Source organism: Scyliorhinus canicula, chromosome 12, assembly GCF_902713615.1.
Source record: "Scyliorhinus canicula chromosome 12, sScyCan1.1, whole genome shotgun sequence".
NCBI lineage: Eukaryota > Metazoa > Chordata > Chondrichthyes > Carcharhiniformes > Scyliorhinidae > Scyliorhinus > Scyliorhinus canicula.
The window spans coordinates 66388083-66412166 of record NC_052157.1 but is presented as its reverse complement, the minus strand read 5'-3'; the positions used below and the strand labels follow the sequence as shown (position 1 = coordinate 66412166).

At 51.3% G+C, this 24084-nt stretch overlaps 1 protein-coding gene across 1 annotated transcript in view; it reads right to left on the bottom strand.

Moving 5' to 3' along the window:
• The window catches only part of LOC119974505 (nectin-1-like), a 46350-nt gene extending 25989 nt beyond the window's left edge, over positions 1–20361 (bottom strand). The window contains exon 1 of the mRNA XM_038813443.1: positions 19887–20361. Within this exon, the coding sequence (XP_038669371.1) occupies positions 19887–19938 (52 nt within the window). The 5' untranslated portion in view covers positions 19939–20361. The remainder of the gene's footprint in view (positions 1–19886) is intronic.
• Positions 20362–24084: the final 3723 nt, after the last annotated feature.

Sequence of the window (24084 nt, the reverse complement as noted above, 5' to 3'; positions counted from 1 at the left end):
CTTGAGCCCAGGAGCACGCAGAGAAGATTTTAAAATAAACTTGTGGCAGGGCTGAGTAGGCCGCAGCTCAAATGCTGCAGGTCACAAGTGGCCCAGTTCCCATGACAACAGAGGTATTTGGTATAAAAACGCATCCCTGACAGAAAGGCCAGCCAATTACAGCTCTTATTCTGCCAGCAGCTCAGCAACAGAACACAAGTTACTCTTTGACAGGGGTTTGTCAGGTTGTCAAGAGGAGGGGAGAGTGAGAGCGAAGATGCTTAGCTCAGCTGGTTTGTGATGCAGAGTGTGGCCAACAGTTTGGGTTCAATTGCCGTACTTGCTGAAATTATCCATGAAGCCTTCTCAACCTTGTCCCTTGCCTGAGTGGTGCAGACACTCACCACCAGTCAATCCTCCCACTCAAAAGGGAGATCAATCTATGGTCATTTGGGACTATGGCGACTTTACATCTGATGGCAAGGTCATTGCTCTCTGACTGTTCTGTGTCATTCCTTGATTCCAATGGGATTTGAGGACTGGTACTGAATTTTGGGGGGGGGGGGGGGGGGGGGTGAGAGGAGACGAGGTAACAATTGAGAATCTTAACTGTTTCTCAGTCTGCCTCACCCAACCATGACAGCAAATCATTTTCCACTCAAATTCAGGCATGTTTTAATTCATTCTTCGGGATATGGGCCATCATTAACAAGGCCAGCATTTATTAGCCACCCCCTCATGTCCCAAAGGCAGCTGCCCACCTTTTTGATGACCCGAGAAGCGGAATTGGTTCAACATAGTGGGCGTAATTCTCCGCTCCCGCGCAAAATCGGGAAGGCCGTCGTGAACTCGGCCGAGTTTCACGATGGCCTCGGAGGCCGCTCCTCTCACCTTATTCACCCCCACCCGGGGGGCTAGGAGCGGCGCTCCGTTACTCTCGGCCGCCGGGCCTTGATGCTTGCGTCAAGGTGGCGCGCCGAGAATGACACGACGGCGGCGCCGAAGTGACGTCAGCCATGCATGCGCAGGTTGGCCGGCTCCAACCCACGTCACGACGGCTGAAACCCGCGCATGCGCGGTTGCCGTCTTCCCCTCCGCTGCCCCGCAAGACGTGGCGGCTTGATCTTGCAGGGCGGCGGAGGGGAAAGAGTGTGTCCCTTTGAGATGCTGGCCCGACGATCGGTGGGCACCAATCCAGGGCCAGTCCCCTCCCAAGCACGGCCGTGGTGCTCACTCCCCTCTCCGCCCCCACAAGCTTCAAACCAGCTTTTGGCGCCATGTTCACGATGGCAGTGACCAGGTGTGGTTGCCGCCGTCGTGAACCGGTCGGGAACGGCAGGCCTCTCGGCCCATCCGGGTCGGAGAATCGCCGGCCGCCGTCAAAAACGGCGAGCGCCGATTCTTCCGAGCGGGGGGTGGGAGAGTCGCAGGGGGCACCAGGGGGGCATGTCGTGAGTCGCACGGCACTCCCATGATTCACCCACCCGGCGTGGGGAGCGGAGAATCGCGTCCCGTGTGTCTCTGGGTGGAGAGTCAATCTCACTGGTGTGGGGACAGGTAATACAGATCCCTAACTGAGAAAGGTGGCAAGCTTCCTACTCCCCAATAACCCCCTTCCAAGAAAATAGAGGCTATTAGTGACAGTTTGTTTTATTTATTAGAAAAAGACAAATCAGACAAATTTGTGGATGCATTTAGCCGTTACCAGAACATAAAGTTCCTGGATCTATTTGCAAACTCGATTCACGTTTTCAAACTGGTGGGATTTTAATGCATGTTCCACTGAGGTGTTGACTCTCAAGCATCCGGAGCAATCCAGGGTCAAACCCAGCGCCTCAGTGCCACCCTGGATACAGGTTCTAATCGCTCGAGCAGCACCCAACTTCCCAGCATTATGAGTATGGCAAATCTAACCTGGGATAACTGGCGGAGTTATTCAGTGAGCAGCATTAGGAGGAAAAACAGAGGGCGGGATTCTCCCACCCTGGGGCCAGGCCAGAGAATCCCCGCAACCGTGCCACGCCGGCACGTGCCAGAGGCACTGGCACGTTTGGCGCAGCACGGTCACGGGCCGCTGTACGCGGCCGGGCCGCCGATTCTCGGCCCGGGATGGGTTGAGCGGCTGCTCTAAAAAGGATGAGTCACGCCGGCGCCATCCACACCTGGTCGCAGCCGGCGGGAACTCTGCGCGCAGGGTTGGGGGACAGCCTGTTGGGTGGGGGGGCTCCGACCCAAGGGTGGGCCTCCAATGGGGCCTGGCCCGCGATCGGGGCCCACTGATCGGCGGGCCGGCCTCTCGCTCCCCGGGCCTATTTTCTTCCGCGCCGGCCCCTGCACTCCTGCACCATGTTGCTTCTGGGCCAGCTCATTGAGGGAGGCCACCGCGTACGAGAAAGTTGGCATCGGCGCCACCGCGCATGTGCGGATCCCGCGACACACAGTTCGCGCCAGGATGGGAGGCTACAGCGGCGTGAACCGCTCCAGCACCGTGCTGGTCCCCTGTAGGGGCCGTAATCGGTACTCCCAGCAGCCTGTTCACACCGTCGTGAAATGCAACGGCGTTTCTGATGGCGTGGACACTCTGCCGCCGAATGGGAGAATCCCGCCCAGGAAGTTAAACATCTCAGTGACAAGCCACAAAAAAGGTTTCCATCCAGCATTTCACTCGAGAAGAAATTTCTTCCTCTTCCACCAGAAGCAATTTCTTATCACTAATATCTATTTCTAATTCTCTACCACAGAAAGCTACCACAGGGGCCAGTTTGTTGGATATATTCAAGAGGGAGCAGGATATGGCTCTTGCAACTGAGGGATCAAGGGGTTTGGGGAGAAAGCGGAAGTGTGATACTGAATGTGCACGATCAGCCACGATCATATTAAATGGTGATGCAGGCTCGAAGGGCCAAAAGGCTTACTCCTGCACCTATCTTCTCTTTTACTATTCAGAGTCGAGAATGTCTGGAGCAGTCATGAACCAGAGGTTGGCTTGGGGAAGGGAGGGGTGAGGCACTCTGAGAAAAGCTGCCACATCACCCTGCGCAGTGTGTTGAATGCCCCGAGAATTACCCAGTGAGAACGAGGTAAGAGTCAGATATTAGTCCTGAATTCCAGAGTTCCCTCTCACGCCTCCACCATGATCTCCACCGTCCACCCCGCCACTATAATTCTTCTATGATATGCCCCAAAGCACCCAGCCTGCCTAAATAATTGTTAATATCTTCAGCTCACTGGGGTCAACAGTCAAAAACGATCGCCCCTATATCCGGAAGCTGTAACCCCCCACCCCGCCCCCAACCCGTGCCGGGTTCTAGGCTCTCTCATCAACATTGGCGGGGTGGGGGGCAGACTCAGAGGAGAGACAATATTCTTGCAACCTGTCAGGTCCACCAGCACGAGATGGAGAGACTTCGAAATTATACTTTGGGTATAACCTATGTTGGCTGGATATGGTTGTTCGTTTGGGGGTGGGGGGGGGGGGGGGGGGGGTGGGGGGGGGGGGGGGGGTAATGTACTGCATTATGTTTCTAATTGGATATATATTTTTTTGTGGTTATAAAATCATAAATGCTTCTGAGATCGCCAACCACAAACAAATAAATTCACGAATCTGCCCATTCAGCTCACTATAAACTCCAAACAACAAAAGGCAAAAGAGCTATTGAAATCAGTGTAAAGGCACTCCTCCCAGTTCTCATTCTTTCCTCATCTTTGCCTACCAGAAACTAGAGTGGGGGTTGGGAAGGAACACGAGAAGATTCACTCTCTGAAATTCAAAAGCAGTGACGACATGAATGAAGACCAGCATTTTCCCAGGAATGCAGAACATCACAAGATTCCAGCCAACTCGCCCCTCGACTTGCCAGCGGCAAGTTGTTAGGCACCTGGACCTTCTCACAGGCTGGCTTTTACACGGTGTCTTTAGTAATGCACGACACAGGCGTGATCATCATACAGAAATCTGACACCCAGGCACAGAAGGAGATATGGGGCACAGCCAAAAGCTTGGACAAAGAGGTAGATTTTTAAGGAGCATCTTAAAAAGGAGAGAGTGAGACGCAGACACACAGAGAGGGAGACACACAGAGAGGGAGAGGGACACACACACACAGAGAGGGAGACACACACACACACACACACACACACACAGAGGGAGACGCACACATACACACACAGAGGGAGACGCACACACACACACACACACACACACACACACACACAGAGAGGGAGACGCACACACACACACAGAGAGGGAGACGCACACACACACACACACAGAGAGAGGGAGACGCGCACACACACACACACACACAGAGAGAGGGAGACGCGCACACACACACACACACACACACACACACAGAGAGAGGGAGACGCACACACACACACACACACACACACACACACACACACACACACACACACACACACACACACACACACACACACACACACAGAGGGAGACACACACACACACACACAGAGGGAGACACACACAGAGAGGGAGAGAGACACACACAGAGAGGGAGAGAGACACACACAGAGAGGGAGAGAGACACACACAGAGAGGGAGAGAGACACACACAGAGAGGGAGAGAGACACACACAGAGAGGGAGAGAGACACACACAGAGAGGGAGAGAGACACACACAGAGAGGGAGAGAGACACACACAGAGAGGGAGAGAGACACACACAGAGAGGGAGAGAGACACACACAGAGAGGGAGAGAGACACACACAGAGAGGGAGAGAGACACACACAGAGAGGGAGAGAGACACACACAGAGAGGGAGAGAGACACACACAGAGAGGGAGAGAGACACACACAGAGAGGGAGAGAGACACACACAGAGAGGGAGAGAGACACACACAGAGAGGGAGAGAGACACACACAGAGAGGGAGAGAGACACACACAGAGAGGGAGAGAGACACTCACAGAGAGGGAGAGAGACACTCACAGAGAGGGAGAGAGACACTCACAGAGAGGGAGAGAGACACTCACAGAGAGGGAGAGAGACACACACAGAGAGGGAGAGAGACACACACAGAGAGGGAGAGAGACACACACAGAGAGGGAGAGAGACACACACAGAGAGGGAGAGAGACACACAGACAGAGAGAGAGAGACACACAGACAGGGAGAGAGAGACACACAGACAGGGAGAGAGAGACACACAGACAGGGAGAGAGAGACACACAGACAGGGAGAGAGACACACAGACAGGGGGAGAGAGACACACAGACAGGGGGAGAGAGACACACAGACAGGGGGAGAGACACACACAGACAGGGAGACACACACAGACAGGGAGACACACACAGACAGGGAGACACACACAGACAGGGAGACACACAGCGAGAGGGCCACAAAGAGACAGACAGAGAAAGACACGGAGACAGAGAGAGACAGAGACACAGAGAGAGAGACAGAGACACAGAGAGAGAGACAGAGACACAGAGAGAGAGACAGAGACACAGAGAGAGAGACAGAGACACAGAGAGAGAGACACACAGGAGAGACACAGAGAGACAGAGAGAGAAGGGAAGGGGGGGGGGGGGGTTAGGGAGGAAATTCCAGGCCTCTTGGCCCACGTAGCCGATGACCGCCAATGGACACTTTTTAAAAATAAGGGGTCGCTCATTTCGGAATGAGGATCATTCTTTTCTTTGGGATCGTGAGTCTGGAAGTTTCTTCCTCGAAAGGAGGTTGAAGCAGAGCCTTTGAATATTTTTGAAAGAGAGAGAGATAGATTTTGATTAACAAAGGGGTAAAGGGTTTTCAGGGATAGGCAGGAATGTGGGGTTGAAGTTAAATTAGATCATGGAAATCAGAGCTGCGCAAGAAGGAGCAGCGCAGCGATCTCAGAGGATTGTAAAGAGCTGGAGGAGGTTCCAGAGATGAGGAGGGTACAAAAATGTGTATGCCGAGTGCGTTTAATTATCTTAAATTCATCTGCTGTTAGTCACCCACCAATGGAAATAGTTCTTCCCTCCTTAAATCATGATGTGGAGATGCCGGCGTTGGACTGGGGTGAGCACAGTAAGAAGTCTTACAACACCAGGTTAAAGTCCAACAGGTTTGTTTCAAAGACGAGCTTTCGGAGCGCTGCTCACCTGAGGAAGGAGCAGTGCTCCGAAAGCTCGTGTTTGAAACAAACCTGTTGGACTTTAACCTGGTGTTGTAAGACTTCTTACTGTCCTTAAATCATCACTTCAATTCTGTGGCCACACCCTTCAGATCATTTCTTTCTGCTCTGTTTCAACAAATCTTCAGTTTCTCACCCAACTCCTTATAACTGACAACCCTTCAAACCAGACTAATCCTTGCAAATCTCTCCCACCCACACCCTCTTCTTCACATGTGTCAAAAGTAAAAACAGCCAAAAGCCAGAAGGAACATTGTTACCAGGCTGTAACCATCCCAACAATTGTATTGTTGTTAGTAACCTATAGTATACAACTAACCTACCCAATCCTCAGCTGATTTTTAAATTTTTTTTTTAAATTTAGAGTACCCAATTATTATTTTCCAAATAAGGGGCAATTTAGTGTTGCGAATCCACCTACCCTGCACATCTGTGTTGGGCAAAACCCATGCAAAACGGGGAGAATGTGCTAACTCCACACGGACAGTGACCCAGAGCCAGGATCGAACCTGGGACCTCGGTGCAGTGAGACAGCAATGCTAACCACTGCGCTACCATTTCTTGGCTGATTTGAAGCTCTACTTTAAAATGAACTGGCTCCCATTTTTCCTTGAAGAAGTAACCCAACAATTTTCCAATCTCCAGTGAAAACAAATCACACACCAAACTTAACTGGGAGGCTGGCCAAAGAGGCGTGAACACCTGCTTATTTCGCAAGCTGGCTTGCTGAAAAACCACACCCTAGCACAGAATGAGAGAGGCACGCACAGAGCGAGGGATCCGCACATGCATATGCACCCGAAAGGCGCATCTCTTGGGGCATCGCGGTGGCGCAGTGGATACCATTGCTACCTCACGGCGCCGATGTCCCAGGTTCAATCCCGGCTCTGGGTCACTGTCCGTGTGGAGTTTGCACATTCTCCCCGTGTTTACATGGGTTTCGCCCCCCCACAACCCAAAGATGTGCAGCGTAGGTGGATTGGCTACACTAAATTGCCCCTTAATTGGAAAAAATTAATGGGTACTCTTAAGATCTTTTTTTTAAAAAGAGACCCGCGCCTCTGGCGCGCTGTGCACGCACGCATCACTGGCACACTGTGCGTGTGCCAGAGACGCGCGCGTGCACAGCGCGCCAGAGACACCACACACACACAGAACACGGACATGGACAAACACACACAGGCCCAGCAGGCAAGAGACACGTCTGCTCAAGATACTCACTGAACACCTACCATCACCTATCTACAGGCAATTAGGCCAAACTAAAGACAAGCAATGTCAGCCTTGCCAACAATACTATAATAACAATAATCTTTATTGTCACAAGTAGGCTTACATTCACACTGCAATGAAGTTACAGTGAAAAGCCCCGAATCACCATGTTCCAACGCCTGTTCTGGTACACGGAGGGAGAATTCAGAATGTCCAAGTTACCTAACAGCAATCTTTCAGGACTTGTGGGAGGAAACTGGAGCACCCAGAGCAAACCCACGCAAACACAGGGAGAATGTGCAGACTTCGCGCAGATAGTGACCCAAGCCGGAATCGAACCTGGGACCCTGGAGCTGTGAAGCAACAGTGCTAACCACTGTGCTACCATGCCCCAACTGTGCAAGAACAGCCGCCGCCATCCAACATTTGAACCTTGTGGCTTTGAAACACTCAAACCAAGGAAGATCCACACGTAATTAGCCAAAGTCAACGAGGAACCATAGACATCGGCCTCTGTTGAGGGAGACAAGTGGTTGTAGCTTGACGGACATCACTCCCCCCATGAAGTGTGTTGCAGGATTAGGTGGTGGGCCTCTCTGAACTCCTACAGCCAGTACAGGGAGAGAACTTGCATTCTTGGGCTCATTCTGCACTACAACCAACTACCACCCCACCCCACTGAAAAATCTACAATAGCTGCACTCAAGTCAATTACTTGCCCAGTTTTGCAGCCAACATGATGATGCGAATGAACACCGGCAGATTAGTAAATAATTTCAGGGGTGGCATGTGGGGCAGTGGTTAGCACTAGGACTGCGGCGCTGAGGACCTGGGTTCGAATCCCAGCTCTGGGTCACTGTCCGTGTGGAGTTTGCACATTCTCCCCATGTGTGCGTGGGTTTCACCCCACAACCCAATGATGTGCAGGTTAGGTTTATTAGCCATGCTAAATTGCCCCTTAATTGGAAAAAATAATAATTGGGTACGCTTTTTTTTTAAAAAGTAAATTATTTAAACAAATATTAATGTGAAGAATCCGTGCCCATAGCGAATTTTGGGGAATACGCAACTACACAGACATTGATTGTGTGTGTGTGTGTGTGTGGAGGGGGGGGGGGGGGGGGGGGGGGGACAGATTTTAATCAACCTCCAGACACTGCCCAGTGGGCAGTACAGGTGAAAGTTTAAATCCAAACGTCTGCGACTCTTTCTCGTTCAATTAATCACACTTTGAAACGTACCGTGCACCACGCCAAGCAGGATTTAGCAACGGTCTAATTCGACTACACTGCAACCCAAGGCTCCCCCCCAAAACAAATGGTCCAACGCTCACTGTACAAGAAACACCAGGCCAAATTTCATCTCTTGTGGTTAGAGATCAGTCCAATTTCTTGCTGCAAAGGCGACTGATGTTGGTTTGTGCAGAGCAACCTCTGCCCCGTCAGGCAGCATTAAAAGGAACCACTGACTCAACCACAGGCCTGCTCTTTCATCAGAGCACAACCAAGAGCAGCCCAGCATTATAAATGGAGCAGCAAGATCCCAGATTCGAATCTTAGTCCACGTGAAGTTAAACACTGATCCCTAGCTAGGTGACAGAAGTTCCTGCACTGTTTGATGAGTGTGGGAGGGCAGAGAAAGAGAGAGCAACAGAAGCAGTAGAGGATGAAGAAAGGAAGAAAGAGCAGAAGACAGGCCAGGCATTGAACCATACCATCCCTATGGTGCAGACACCATTCAGCCCATCGAGTTTGTACTGATCCTCTGAAAGAGCATTCTACTTCGGCCAACTCCCCCGCCCTATCTCCTAAAACCCCACCTAACCTGCACATCCTTGGACAATAAGGGGCAATTTAGCAAGGCCAATCCACCTAATCGGCACATCTTTGGACTGTGGGGTTGTCAAAACGGTGGCACAGTGATAGCACTGCTGACTTACGGCGCTGAGGATCCGGGTTCGATCCCGGGTCACTGACTGTGTGGAGTATGTACATTCTCCCTGTGTCTGCATGGGTCTCACCCCCACAACCCAAAAGGATGTGCAGGGTAGGTGAATTGACCACACTGAATTGCCCTTTAATTGGAAAAAAAATAATTGGGTACTCTTAAATTTAAAAAATAAATAAAAATCTTTTCGACTGCGGGAGGAAACGGAGCCCCCGAAGGAAACTCACGCAGACACGGGAGAAAGTGCAAATTCCACACAGTCACCCAAGGCCGGAATTGAACCCGTGTCCCTGGTGCTGTGAGACAGCAGTGCTAACCACTGTGTCACATCTGTTCAAATTTTGAAATGGGACACAACTGTACCACCCACCCCCCTCATACATTCGAAGTAAATCATGACCTATAAACAAAATTGAATTCGGCACTGCAGATGATGCAATGTAATCTTGTTAACATACAATGACATATCTATCACTCATCCCTCCCTCTCGTGGACACCCTGTTGCCTGGGATACATGGACTTTGATCCCGATAAGGAGCACACTGAAACCGGGGTCATGTTAAATAGAGCTGGACAGCCTAAAATTGGTAGATAAGACATTGGCTGAGGGAACCTACTTTACTGCTCTGTTAGCTGTTCATATTAAACCAAGGCCCCAGGCCTATTACCCCCTCAGTTGGATGCAAAAGATCTCAACACTATTGGGAAGGAGGACATGGCAAGCTCTCCTTCAGATCCCAATATTTATCCCTTAACCAACATCACAAACATAAAGCAGACAATCTGAGCATTTTAACTAGTTTTGATTCGTGAGAGTTGGCTGTGCACAAATGGGCTTCCATATTTCCTCCAATACAACAGTGACATCATTGGCTACAAAGCCCTTTGGGATATTCCGGAGTGATGAAAGGTGTTCCAGAAATGTAAGTTTGCCCACCTTTTCAAGGCATAGCCCAAGTCACCACATCATTTTAAACGCTAACCCATCGCTACACCATTCAACCCTTTCTCAACTCAAATCCAACACCCTGAACTCCTGAGAGAGATAGGCCTTTGTTCAGCAAAGCAACTGAGGGATGTGGACTTATGGAGTCGAGTCACTTGATCAGCCAGAAACTGATTGAACAGGCTCTGGAGGCAGAACGGCCTGCTCCCTGTCCCAGCCTTGCAACCAGTTGCTGCTGAAAAGCTATTTTTCAGTGGGAGGCATCACCTCCCAGCTCGACCCATGCTCCTGTGGCCTGTTGCACACTCCCCTCCACCCAACCCCCCAACTCTGAAATTTCGTCAAGAAATCTCTTTCTCTGCTCCTTTAAGACACTCCTTAAAACCAACCTCTTTGACTTTAGCTTTCAGCAACCTATTCTAATATCTCCTTGTATGGCTCAGGATCAAAATTTTGGGGGGCGGCATGGTGGCGCAGGTTAGCACTGCTGCCTACAAGGTCCCGAGTTCGTTCCCAGCCCCAGGTCACTGTCTGTGTGGAGTTTGCACATTCTCCCAGTATCTGGGTGGTTCTCACCCCAGCAGCCCAAAGATGTGCAGGGTAGGTGGATTGGCCACGCTAAATTGCCCCTTAATTGGGGAAAAAGAATTGAATACTCTAAATTTATTTAAATTTTGTTGGGATCGTTCCTGTGAAGCCAGGATTTTTTTTATGTGAAAGATGCTATACAATGTCGGCAGCTGATTTTAGAGTGCGGTTTCTGAAACCACAATGTCAGTCGACTATCAAATAAGCAACGATAAACATCTGACTTCTCGCTGTCAAAGTGTTATAGGTCTTTCAGGCCCCTCCAGTCTATCAGCGCTGGAAGGTGTGGATTTCACCAGGAGCTGGTGTGTGTATGACTTAAATCTCAGAGATTTCCTGGGTTAGATTCAGTGGGTTCAAAAACAGACCACCCATCACAATCCTTTTACTGATACTGTAGGAGCTGATACTACCAATTCCCCAGCACATACACACACCCATCATTCATCACTTCGTTGGTTCTTGCCATCAGCTGACAACCGCCCCCTTAAGGCTGACGCACAGGAACAGGAGGAGGCCATTCAGCCCCTTGGAGTCTGCTCCATCATTCAATTTGATTTGCATCTTAATCCCATCTACCCGCCTTGGCTCCAGCGCCCTCAGCTCCTTACCCAACTCAAATCTCAAGTTTTCAACTTTATTTCAAATTGGATCTTCCACATCTGAAGAACAGCATCTCCCGTAATACAGCCCACTTCTCAGGACTAGCAGTGGGAGTTGGCGGGGATGTGGGGAGAAGAGATGTCAGTCAAATTGTGCATAGCAGGCTCCCTTGCTGTGCACAAATTGTAACAATTACACCAGTTGGCTGTTACTTTAGCAGTATAGGTCGAATGATAAATGTCTCCCTGGTCTATGAAACAAACCACAAACAAAATGGGAGAAATAAGCGAGAGTCTGATTTTTTTTTAAAAATCAATCACAACCCCAGTATGAAGTGTCAGCAGATGAAAGAAGAAGAGTTTATTTTTTGGATCCTCTATTAATGCGATGTCAAGTAACCAGGGGTTTCCCTCCTCTGACAACTCTTGATATGGAGTGGCAGTGGGGGACAAAAAGAGGGGGGAGATTCCACCATTAACGGGGGAATAACAGAAACATTCCCTGGGAGAACAAAACGTACATTCCTCTCATCAGATTTGAGGCTGACGTATGCTGCTTACGGAATGTCCAACGGGACTCCCGGGTTTTATATCACAGACTTGCATTTCTGTCGCATCTTTCCCATCTCATAAACATTTCACAGTCAACGAAGTACTTCCAGTATGCTTGGTCACAGCTGTAATGCAGGAAACTCAGCAGCCAATGTACCCACAGCAAGATCCCACAAAACAACAACGCGACAATGACCCGGGTCACCAATTTTTTTTAAAAAGTGACATCAATTGACCAATAAATGGGCACACGACATTAGAGAGAACGCGCTCTCTTGCTCGAGATATACAAAAGATCCTGATGGGTCTTGGTACGGTGGTTTCCCTTGTAGAGGAGTACAGAACTAGGGGACGCATAATTACATTAGATTTTCCCCTTTTATTCTTTTCGCAGAATGCTGCAACGGTCAACATTTCCCACCGAACCCAACATCCCTTGAGGAGGCAGCTGGGTGATCAGGTCAGGGAATTGAACCCATGCCCCAGAGCATTAGCCTGGACCTCTAGATTACTAATCCAGTGACATTACCACTATACCACCGCATATTTAAATAAATTTAAAGTACCCAATTCCTTTTTTCCCAATTAAGAGGCAATTTTAGTTTGGCCAATCCACCTACCCTGCACATCTTTGGGTTGTGTGTGTGTGTGTGTGTGTGTGTGGGGGGGGGGGGGGGGGGGGGGGGGGGGGGGGGCGAAACCCACACAAACACGCGGAGAATGTGAGGATGTCAGGATCGAACCTCTGACTTTGGTGCCATGAGGCAGCAGTGCTAACCACTGCCCATATTTAAATATTGCGGGTCTCCTATTTAATACAAAGATGAGATTTTTATCTATCTCAAAGGATTGAGAGTCTGTGGAGACTGGGGGCGGGATTCTCCCAGCCCCGCGCCGGGCCGGAGAATCGCCGCAACCGCGTCACGCCGCACCGACGATGGCGCTCGATTCTCCGAGGTGCGGAGAATCGGCACCACTTCCGCCAGCGCATTTGGCGCGCCAACGGTCACGTGCCGCGGCACGAGGTCGGCCGCCGATTCTACGGCCCGGATGGGCCGAGCTGCTGCGCGGAAAAAGCAGAGTCCCACCGGCGCTGTCCACACCTGGTCGCTGCCGACGGGAACTCTGCCCGAGATTTCGGGCGGCTCTGTCCCGGGTTGGGGGGGGGGGGTTCTCCGATGGGGTCTGGCCCACAATCGGGGCTCACCAATCGGCGGGTCGGCCTCTTTTCCCCCCCCCACCCCCCCCGGGCCTACATTGTTGCGCTTCCGGCCCCAGAAACCCGCACCACGTTGCGTCGGAGCATTCTGTGAGTCCACCACGTATGCGTCGGTTGGCGCTTTGCCAGTGCGCATGCGCAGGTCGGCGCGCCCCCAGTCCACGCCAGGATGCAAGGCTGGAGTGGCGTGAACCACTCAAGCAGAATTGCTACTGCCCGCACCCGTTTTGCACCGTCGTGAAATGCGACGGTGTTCACGAAGGCGCGGACAATTAGTCCTGCGATCAGTGAATTACATCCTGGATCTTTGGAGATACTCGAGGCGAAGTTAGATAAGTTTTGGATCAACAAGGGAGCCTAGGGTTATGGTGGAGGGGCAGTAAAGTGGAATTGAGACCACAATCAGATCAGCCACAATCTTATTGAATGGCAGAGCAGGTACGAGGGGCCGAACAGCCAACTGCCGCTCAAACTTCAAGTTCTTGCGTTGTGTTCTTTCAACTGGGGCTGTACAGTAGTACAGTGGGTAGCACAGTTGCTTCACAGCTCCAGGGTCCCAGGTTCGATTCCCGGCTTGGGTCACTGTCTGTGCGGAGTCTGCAATTTCTCCCTGTGCCTGCGTGGGTTTCCTCCGGTTTCCTCCCGCAGTCCAAAGATGGATTGGCCATGATAAATTGCCCTTAGGTTGGGTGGGGTTACTAGTTTACAGGGAGGCGGGGGTTTAAGTGGGATGCTCTTTCCAGGAGCCAGTGCAGAGTCAATGGACCGAAAGGCCTCCTTCTGCACTGTAAATTCTATGATTTATAACAGTGGCTGTGGGATCCATCTATCCACCAGAGGGGAAAAATGGAGCCTCAATTTAACGTCTCGTTCACGAGACAGCACCTGTGACAGTGCTGCACCCCTTCAGCGCTGCCACTGTCAGCCGGCATTTTACGCTAGTCTGGCCCCTGGAGTGGGGCTTGAAACACACGACCTCCTGAGATGCTGCTATTCCAATGAAATTTGAAAACACATTAAAAAGCAGATGATTTAACCTTTGAAAATAATGCACATGGTATGACTTCTGCATACTCGTCACACACACAACCCACCGTCATGGTTTCTCTTTCAGACTGGTTTACAGAGAGATGCAAAACCATTCATCACAAGAGTATGCTGACAGGAATTTCTCAACTCCCCAAGAATCTTCCTTCCCAGTTAATATAACTTCCCTCCTTGCTGATTAAATCTATGATGTATCTGGGAGGGAGGGGCAAATTAAGTATGATTATTTCCGAAACTAATATTTTGGGATCCAGTCTCGGAGTCATTTCAGACATGACGTATTCAACAGGAACAGGTGACTTTTGGAGCCACATATCTCAAAGTTCCCTGTCACTGGGGAATTTCCATACCTTGCTTTTGAAAGTCCTGCTGTGGACGATGGGGAGAGATTGATTGCAGTGATTATATTCAATAATTCCACTGTCGTTGCATCATGTGATAGTAAGAGAACTACATTTGCTAGGGCTACACCATCGTCCAATTCCGGGAAGACACTTGACTATATTAATGCAAGTCACGGGATCCCACTTAAACCAGCCCTTCCCCCATTTTCCCATTACTCTCGTGCCGTCTCTTGAAGCAGCTCTCCATTACTCTGATCCTTTTGACAAGAAATAATATGTATCTAATAATATATTTTCTTTTTCAAAGCCATTGTGTGCTCTTCTACAATCATTTAAACAATCTACATTCACCTAGTGGCTTTAGAACAGCAAAATGCAAACACATCCACAAGATATAACACCAAGGCTTTGAGGGGAGATATTAAGGCAGGTGACCAAAACCTTGGTCAAAGAGGGAAGCCTTTCGACCCATCTGGATGGAGAAAGAAAGAAAGAGGTGGAGAGGTTTAGGGAAGAAATTCCAGAGCTTAGGCACCCCCCCCCCCAAATCAAGCCAGCTGAAGGCACAGGCGCCAATTATGGAGCACCCCCCCCCCCCCCCCCCCATCAAGCCATCTGAAGGCACAGGCGCCAATGATGGAGCACAGGAAATCGGGGACGATGCTCAAGAGGTTGGAATTGGAGTGGAACAGTGATCGGGTGGGGGCCACAGGAAAAGGGAGGGCCAGCGGGGGTACAGAGGTAGGGTGGGCGAGAGGAGGCTACAGAGATAAGAAAGGTTGTCAGAGATTACAGAGATGGGGAGGGTTGTCACAGCTGGAGGGGATTACAGAGATAGGGAAGGTTGTTGGAGGTTGCAGAGATGGAGGTTTGTCAGGGCTGGAGGGGGTCACAGGGGAGGTTGTTGGAGGTTAGTGGTAGGGAAGGTTGCTCAGGGCTGGAGGGGGTTACAAAGATGGAGGGGGTTACAAAGATGGAGGGGGTTACAAAGATGGGGAGGGTTGTCAGAGCTTGATGGGGGTTACAGAGACAGGGGAGGTTACAGAGATGTGGAGGGTGGTCAGGGCAGGAGGGGATTACAGAGATGGGAAGGTTGTCAGGTGGCTTCACCTGGAGGAAGGAGCAGTGCTCCGAAAGCTCGTGTTTGGAACAAACCTGTTGGACTTTAACCTGGTGTTGTAAGACTTCTTACTGTGCTCACCCCAGTCCAACACCGGCATCTCCACACCAGGGCAGCAGGGTATTACAGAGATGGGGAGGGTTGTTGGAGGTTACAGAGATTGGGGACGATGGTCAGGGCTGAAGGGGATTACAGAGATGGGGAGGGTTGTCAGGGCTTGACGGTGTTACAGAGACAGGGGCGGTTGTTGGAGGTTACAGAGATGGAGGTTTGTCAGGGCTGGAGTGGGTTACAGAGATGGGGGAATAGGGAAGGTTATTGTAGGTTATAGAGATAGGGGAACGTTGTCGAGGCTGGAGGGGGTTACAGAGATAGGGAGGGTTGTCGGGGCTGGAGGGGGTTACAGAGATAGGGAGGGGGTTACAGAGATAGGGAGGGGGTTACAGAGATAGGGAGGGTTGTCGGGGCTGGAGGGGGTTACAGAGATAGGGAGGGTTGTCGAGGCTGGAGGGGGTTACAGAGATAGGGAGGGTTGTCGGGGCTGGAGGGGGTTACAGAGATAGGGAGGGTTGTCGGGGCTGGAGGGGGTTACAGAGATAGGGAGGGGGTTACAGAGATAGGGAGGGGGTTACAGAGATAGGGAGGGGGTTACAGAGATAGGGAGGGGGTTACAGAGATAGGGAGGGGGTTACAGAGATAGGGAGGGGGTTACAGAGATAGGGAGGGGGTTACAGAGATAGGGAGGGGGTTACAGAGATAGGGAGGGGGTTACAGAGATAGGGAGGGGGTTACAGAGATAGGGAGGGGGTTACAGAGATAGGGAGGGGGTTACAGAGATAGGGAGGGGGTTACAGAGATAGGGAGGGGGTTACAGAGATAGGGAGGGGGTTACAGAGATAGGGAGGGGGTTACAGAGATAGGGAGGGGGTTACAGAGATAGGGAGGGGGTTACAGAGATAGGGAGGGGGTTACAGAGATAGGGAGGGGGTTACAGAGATAGGGAGGGGGTTACAGAGATAGGGAGGGGGTTACAGAGATAGGGAGGGGGTTACAGAGATAGGGAGGGGGTTACAGAGATAGGGAGGGGGTTACAGAGATAGGGAGGGTTGTCGGGGCTGGAGAGGGTTACAGAGATAGGGAGGGTTGTCGGGGCTGGAGGGGGTTACAGAGATAGGGAGGGTTGTCGGGGCGGGAGGGTTGTCGGGGCGGGAGGGTTGGCGGGGCGGGAGGGCTGTCGGGGCGGGAGGGCTGTCGGGGCGGGAGGGGGTTACAGAGATAGGGAGGGTTGTCGGGGCTGGAGGGGTTACAAAGATAGGAAGGGTTGTCGGGGCGGGAGGGGGTTACAGAGATAGGGAGGGGGTTACAGAGATAGGCAGGGGGTTACAGAGATAGGGAGGGGGTTACAGAGATAGGGAGGGGGTTACAGAGATAGGGAGGGGGTTACAGAGATAGGGAGGGTTGTCGGGGCTGGAGGGGGTTACAGAGATAGGGAGGGTTGTCGGGGCAGGAGGGGGTTACAGAGATAGGGAGGGTTGTCGGGGCGGGAGGGGGTTACAGAGATAGGGAGGGGGTTACAGAGATAAGGAGGGGGTTACAGAGATAGGGAGGGTTGTCGGGGCTGGAGGGGGTTACAGAGATAGGGAGGGTTGTCGGGGCTGGAGGGGGTTACAGAGATAGGGAGGGGGTTACAGAGATAGAGAGGGGGTTACAGAGATAGGGAGGGGGTTACAGAGATAGGGAGGGAGTTACAGAGATAGGGAGGGGGTTACAGAGATAGGGACGGTTGTCGGGGCTGGAGAGGGTTACAGAGATAGGGAGGGTTGTCGGGGCTGGAGAGGGTTACAGAGATAGGGAGGGTTGTCGGGGCTGGAGGGGGTTACAGAGATAGGGAGGGTTGTCGGGGCGGGAGGGCTGTCGGGGCGGGAGGGCTGTCGGGGCGGGAGGGCTGTCGGGGCGGGAGGGGGTTACAGAGATAGGGAGGGGATTACAGAGATAGGGAGGGGGTTACAGAGATAAGGAGGGGGTTACAGAGATAGGGAGGGTTGTCGGGGCTGGAGGGGGTTACAGAGATAGGGAGGGTTGTCGGGGCTGGAGGGGGTTACAGAGATAGGGAGGGGGTTACAGAGATAGGGAGGGGGTTACAGAGATAGGGAGGGGGTTACAGAGATAGGGAGGGGGTTACAGAGATAGGGAGGGGGTTACAGAGATAGGGAGGGGGTTACAGAGATAGGGAGGAGGTTACAGAGATAGGGAGGAGGTTACAGAGATAGGGAGGGGGTTACAGAGATAGGGAGGGGGTTACAGAGATAGGGAGGGAGTTACAGAGATAGGGAGGGGGTTACAGAGATAGGGAGGGTTGTCGGGGCTGGAGAGGGTTACAGAGATAGGGAGGGTTGTCGGGGCTGGAGGGGGTTACAGAGATAGGGAGGGTTGTCGGGGCGGGAGGGCTGTCGGGGCGGGAGGGCGTTACAGAGATAGGGAGGGCGTTACAGAGATAGGGAGGGGGTTACAGAGATAGGGAGGGGGTTACAGAGATAGGGAGGGGGTTACAGAGATAGGGAGGGGGTTACAGAGATAGGGAGGGTTGTCGGGGCTGGAGAGGGTTACAGAGATGTGGGAGGGTTGTCGGGGCTGGAGGGGGTTACAGAGATAGGGAGGGTTGTCGGGGCGGGAGGGCTGTCGGGGCGGGAGGGGGTTACAGAGATAGGGAGGGTTGTCGGGGCTGGAGGGGTTACAAAGATAGGAAGGGTTGTCGGGGCGGGAGGGGGTTACAGAGATAGGGAGGGGGTTACAGAGATAGGGAGGGGGTTACAGAGATAGGGAGGGGGTTACAGAGATAGGGAGGGTTGTCGGGGCAGGAGGGGGTTACAGAGATAGGGAGGGTTGTCGGGGCGGGAGGGGGTTACAGAGATAGGAAGATGAGGTCATGAATGGATTTGTAAACAAGGGTGAGAATTTTTTAATGGAACAGGATCCTGTGTCCAGATGAGATTGGGTAATGAGTGAATGGAAGGAAAATTTCAGCAGCAGAATTTGAAAAATAAAACAAGTTTACAGAAAGTGCCGGAAGCTGAATATGATAACACTGGAATAGTGAGGTCTCGGGATATGGTGCGAGTGTCTTTAACAATGATTGGATTCATACCCTGTTAGTTACCAATCAGTACAGATAGTTCTTCCTAATTACATCACAATGTCCCCATTCCAATCGCCTGTTGGCCTGCTTTGTTAGAATGTAAGCAATGGTAAATTATTCGATTTATCCAGTATTCCCCCAGAACTAAAACATTGCGGTGTTAATGTAAGCCTACTTGTGACGATAAAGATTATTAACACCTCTCAACTATTGTAATAACCCTTGTTAAATCTATCCTGTCCCCTCTATCAAAAGCTGAAACGCCCCAATTCTAAAGACATAATGAACAAAGCTTGACCAATGTTCAGTTGATTGAAAGTTTAAACCCAGATCTCCCGAAAAATTTCCAATACCTGGGGGAAATCCTGAGGGTCAACTGATGATTGAGAGATAGAGAACCAGATCTTTCAACACAATAAGAGAGTGAACATCCTTTGTCCCACACAAAAAACGATCTTTTGAATTATTTTTTGCCAAAAAGGAGGGAGGGGGGGGGGGGCATAAAAGGGCACACATTTTATTTACAAACATTTCTCCCCGACCATTTAGGTTTGTTAAAAATAGGGGGAGGGGGGTTAACTTTTCAAATGGCTTCAGTGGTGTGTTTTTCTTAAATAACACCCAGAGTCTCTTCCCTGGGGGTAATTTGAGCCCCACCAACTCTGTAACTTTATACTCCAAACAGCCTCAACTCAGCAAGTGACCTTTAACCAGGGAGCAGAGGATTTGTTTCTATTGCCTTTCCAGACTGGGTTGCATTGCAGTGGAGAGTGAACACACACATAAAGTGGCCAAGGAACAACCATTTCCAAATCCAACTCCCTCCCGACCTCCGAAATTGAAAAGACAATGTCACCAACGGAAAAATACACACACAGCACCTGTACACGCCACACCTAAACAATGGCTTCCACACGCAGGAGCCATTTTCCTTTTACAAAGTCTTTACTTGTCAAAGTTACTTCATTGTCACTCCAAACACCAAGAGATGGTGACGGAGGTCGCAACGTAGCTCAAATGTTGTCGATTTAAGGGTGATGTTGAAATCCTACCTGACCAGATATGGAGGAATATGCTGGCGAGTTTAAACTGCAATGTAACCATGCTGAAATCCCCGGAGTAATTGACAAGGCGAGTTGGTTGTTTCTACAGTCGCGATGGGGTCTGCGGTGGAGAAAAGCTCTATCCTCTGATTGTGTGCCTCTCTCTGCCGCTCTCTCTCTCTGGTAGCTCTTCACAGCCTCACTGTAAATAAACTGCTGTCCTGTTCTCTTTCTCTCCGTCGAAAACAGCTCCTCGATACTGGAGGCCGACAGAAACCAGTTCCAGTATCGAGTTCCTTGTACCGCCCCCTCGTTATCAGGGGAATGTCTTTCTTACTCAAGAACTGATATTCTACCCGAACAAATACGTAGAAACTGGGAGCAGACCAGGGTGAACAATAACATAATTAAAATAAGGCGAATTGCCAAAAGATGCAAAAATCATCCCGATTGGAGGTTTCGTTGTGATAATCGTTCGTCACATTAAGTGGTACTGAAAGTGTACTGTCAGAGAGTCAGTATTGAGGGAGTGCTGCACTGTCAGAGAGTCAGTATTGAGGGAGTGCTGCACTGTCAGAGAGTCGGTATTGAGGGAGTGCTGCACTGTCAGAGAGTCAGTATTGAGGGAGTGCTGCACTGTCAGAGGGTCAGTACTGAGGGAGTGCTGCACTGTCAGAGGGTCAGTACTGAGGGAGTGCTGCACTGTCAGAGGGTCAGTACTGAGGGAGTGTTGCACTGTCAGATGGTCAGTACTGAGGGAGCACTGCATCGTTAGATGGTCAGTACTGAGGGAGTGCTGCACTGTCAGAGGGTCAGTACTGAGGGAGTGCTGCACTGTCAGAGGGTCAGTACTGAGGGAGTGCTGCACTGTCAGAGGGTCAGTACTGAGGGAGTGCTGCACTGTCAGAGGGTCAGTATGATGTGGAGATGCCGGCGTTGGACTGGGCTGAGCACAGTAAGAAGTCTTACAACACCAGGTTAAAGTCCAACAGGTTTGTTTCAAACACGAGCTTTCGGAGCACGGCTCCTTCTTCAGGTGAATGGAAAGGCTTGTTCCAGAAATGTTTATATAGACACAGTCAGAGATGCCCCGGAATGCGAGCACCTGCAGGCAATCAAATCATCAAAGATGCAGAGAGAGAGGTAACTCCAGGTTAAAGAGGTGTGAATTGTCCCAAGCCAGTTCAGTCGGTAGGCCTCTGCAAGTCCAGGCTTGTTGGTGGGGGCCGAATGTAATGCGACATGAATCCCAGATCCCGGTTGAGTCCGCATTCATGCGTGCGGAACTTAGCTATAAGTTTTTGCTCAGCAATTTTGCGTTGTCGCGTCTCCTGAAGGCCTCCTTGTAGAATGCTGACCCGGAGATCAGAGGCTGAATGTCCTTGACTGCTGAAGTGTTCCCCAACTGGAAGGGAACAGTCCTGCCTGTTGATAGTCGCACGATGCCCGTTTATTCGTTGTCGCAGTGTCTGCATGGTCTCGCCAATGTACCACGCTTCGGGACATCCTTTCCTGCAGCGTATGAGGTAGACTACATTGGTCGAGTCGCACGAGTATGCTCCGCGTACCTGGTGGGTGGTGTTTCCACGTGTAATGGTGGTGTCCATGTCGATGATCTGGCATGTCTTGCAGAGATTACCCTGGCATCAAACTCACCATGGACTATTCTCCAAATTCAGTTCCATTCTTGGACACACTCGTCTCCATCAAGGACGGTCACCTCAGCACCTCGCTTTACCGCAAGCCCACAGATAATCTCACGATGCTCCACTTCTCCAGCTTTCACCCGAAACACATTAAAGAAGCCATCCCCTATGGACAAGCCCTCCGTATACACAGGATCTGCTCAGACAAGGAGGAGCGCAACAGACACCTACAGATGCTGAAAGATGCCCTCGTACGAACGGGATATGGCGCTCGACACATTGATCGACAGTTCCACCGCGCCACAGCAAAAAACCGCACCGACCTCCTCAGAAGACAAACACGGGACACCACTGACAGAGTACCCTTCGTCGTCCAGTACTTTCCTGGGGCGGAGAAACTACGACATCTTCTTCGCAGCCTCCAACACATCATCAGCGAGGATGGACATCTTGCCAAGGTCATCCCCACACCCCCACTACTGGCCTTCAAACAACCGCGCAACCTCAAACAAACCATTGTTTGCAGCAAATTACCCAGCCTTCAGAACAGCAACCACAACACCACAAAACCCTGCCAGGGTAATCTCTGCAAGACATGCCAGATCATCGACATGGACACCACCATTACACGTGGAAACACCACCCACCAGGTACGCGGAGCATACTCGTGCGACTCGACCAATGTAGTCTACCTCATACGCTGCAGGAAAGGATGTCCCGAAGCGTGGTACATTGGCGAGACCATGCAGACACTGCGACAACGAATAAACGGGCATCGTGCGACTATCAACAGGCAGGACTGTTCCCTTCCAGTTGGGGAACACTTCAGCAGTCAAGGACATTCAGCCTCTGATCTCCGGGTCAGCATTCTACAAGGAGGCCTTCAGGAGACGCGACAACGCAAAATTGCTGAGCAAAAACTTATAGCTAAGTTCCGCACGCATGAATGCGGACTCAACCGGGATCTGGGATTCATGTCGCATTACATTCGGCCCCCACCAACAAGCCTGGACTTGCAGAGGCCTACCGACTGAACTGGCTTGGGACAATTCACACCTCTTTAACCTGGAGTTACCTCTCTCTCTGCATCTTTGATGATTTGATTGCCTGCAGGTGCTCGCATTCCGGGGCATCTCTGACTGTGTCTATATAAACATTTCTGGAACAAGCCTTTCCATTCACCTGAAGAAGGAGCCGTGCTCCGAAAGCTCGTGTTTGAAACAAACCTGTTGGACTTTAACCTGGTGTTGTAAGACTTCTTACCGAGGGTCAGTACTGAGGGAGTGCGGCACTGTCAGAGGGTTAGTACTGAGGGAGCACTGCATTGTCAGAGAGTCAGTATTGAGGGAGTGCTGAACTGTCAGAGGGTCAGTACTGAGGGAATGCTGCACTGTCAGAGTCAGTACTGAGGGAGTGCTGCACTGTCAGAGGGTCAGTATTGAGGGAGTGCTGCACTATCAGAGAGTCAGTATTGAGGGAGTGCTGCACTGTTAGAGAGTCAGTACTGAGGGAGTGCTGCACTGTCAGAGGGTCAGTACTGAGGGAGTGCTGCACTGTCAGAGGGTCAGTACTGAGGGAGTGCTGCACTGTCAGAGGGTCAGTACTGAGGGAGTGCTGCACTGACAGAGGGTCAGTACTGAGGGAGTGCTGCACTGTCAGAGAGTCAGTACTTAGGGAGTGCTGCACTGTCAGAGGGTCAGTACTGAGGGAGTGCTGCACTGTCAGAGGGTCAGCACTGAGAAAGCTGCACTGTCAGAGGGTCAGTACTGAGAAAGCTGCACTGTCAGAGGGTCAGTACTGAGAAAGCTGCACTGTCAGAGGGTCAGTACTGAGGGAGTGCTGCTCTGTCAGAGGGTCAGTACTGAGGGAATGCTGCACTGCCAGAGGGTCAGTACTGAGGGAGTGCTGCTCTGTCAGAGGGTCAGTACTGAGGGAATGCTGCACTGCCAGAGGGTCAGTACTGAGGGAGAGCTGCACCATCAGAGGGTCAGTACTGAGGGAGTGCTGCTCTGTCAGAGGGTCAGTACTGAGGGAGTGCTGCACTGTCAGAGGGTCAGTACTGAGGGAATGCTGCACTGCCAGAGGGTCAGTACTGAGGGAATGCTGCACTGTCAGAGGGTCAGTACTGAGGGAGCGCTGCACTGTCAGAGGGTCAGTACTGAGGGAATGCTGCACTGTCAGAGGGTCAGTACTGAGAAACCTGCACTGTCAGAGGGTCAGCACTGAGAAAGCTGCACTGTCAGAGGGTCAGCACTGAGAAAGCTGCACTGTCAGAGGGTCAGTACAGAGGGAGTGCTGGACTGTCAGAGGGTCAGCACTGAGAAAGCTGCACTGTCAGAGGGTCAGCACTGAGAAAGCTGCACTGTCAGAGGGTCAGCACTGAGAAAGCTGCACTGTCAGAGGGTCAGTACTGAGAAAGCTGCACTGTCAGAGGGTCAGTACTGAGGGAATGCTGCACTGTCAGAGGGTCAGTACTGAGAAAGCTGCACTGTCAGAGGGTCAGCACTGAGAAAGCTGCACTGTCAGAGGGTCAGCACTGAGAAAGCTGCACTGTCAGAGGG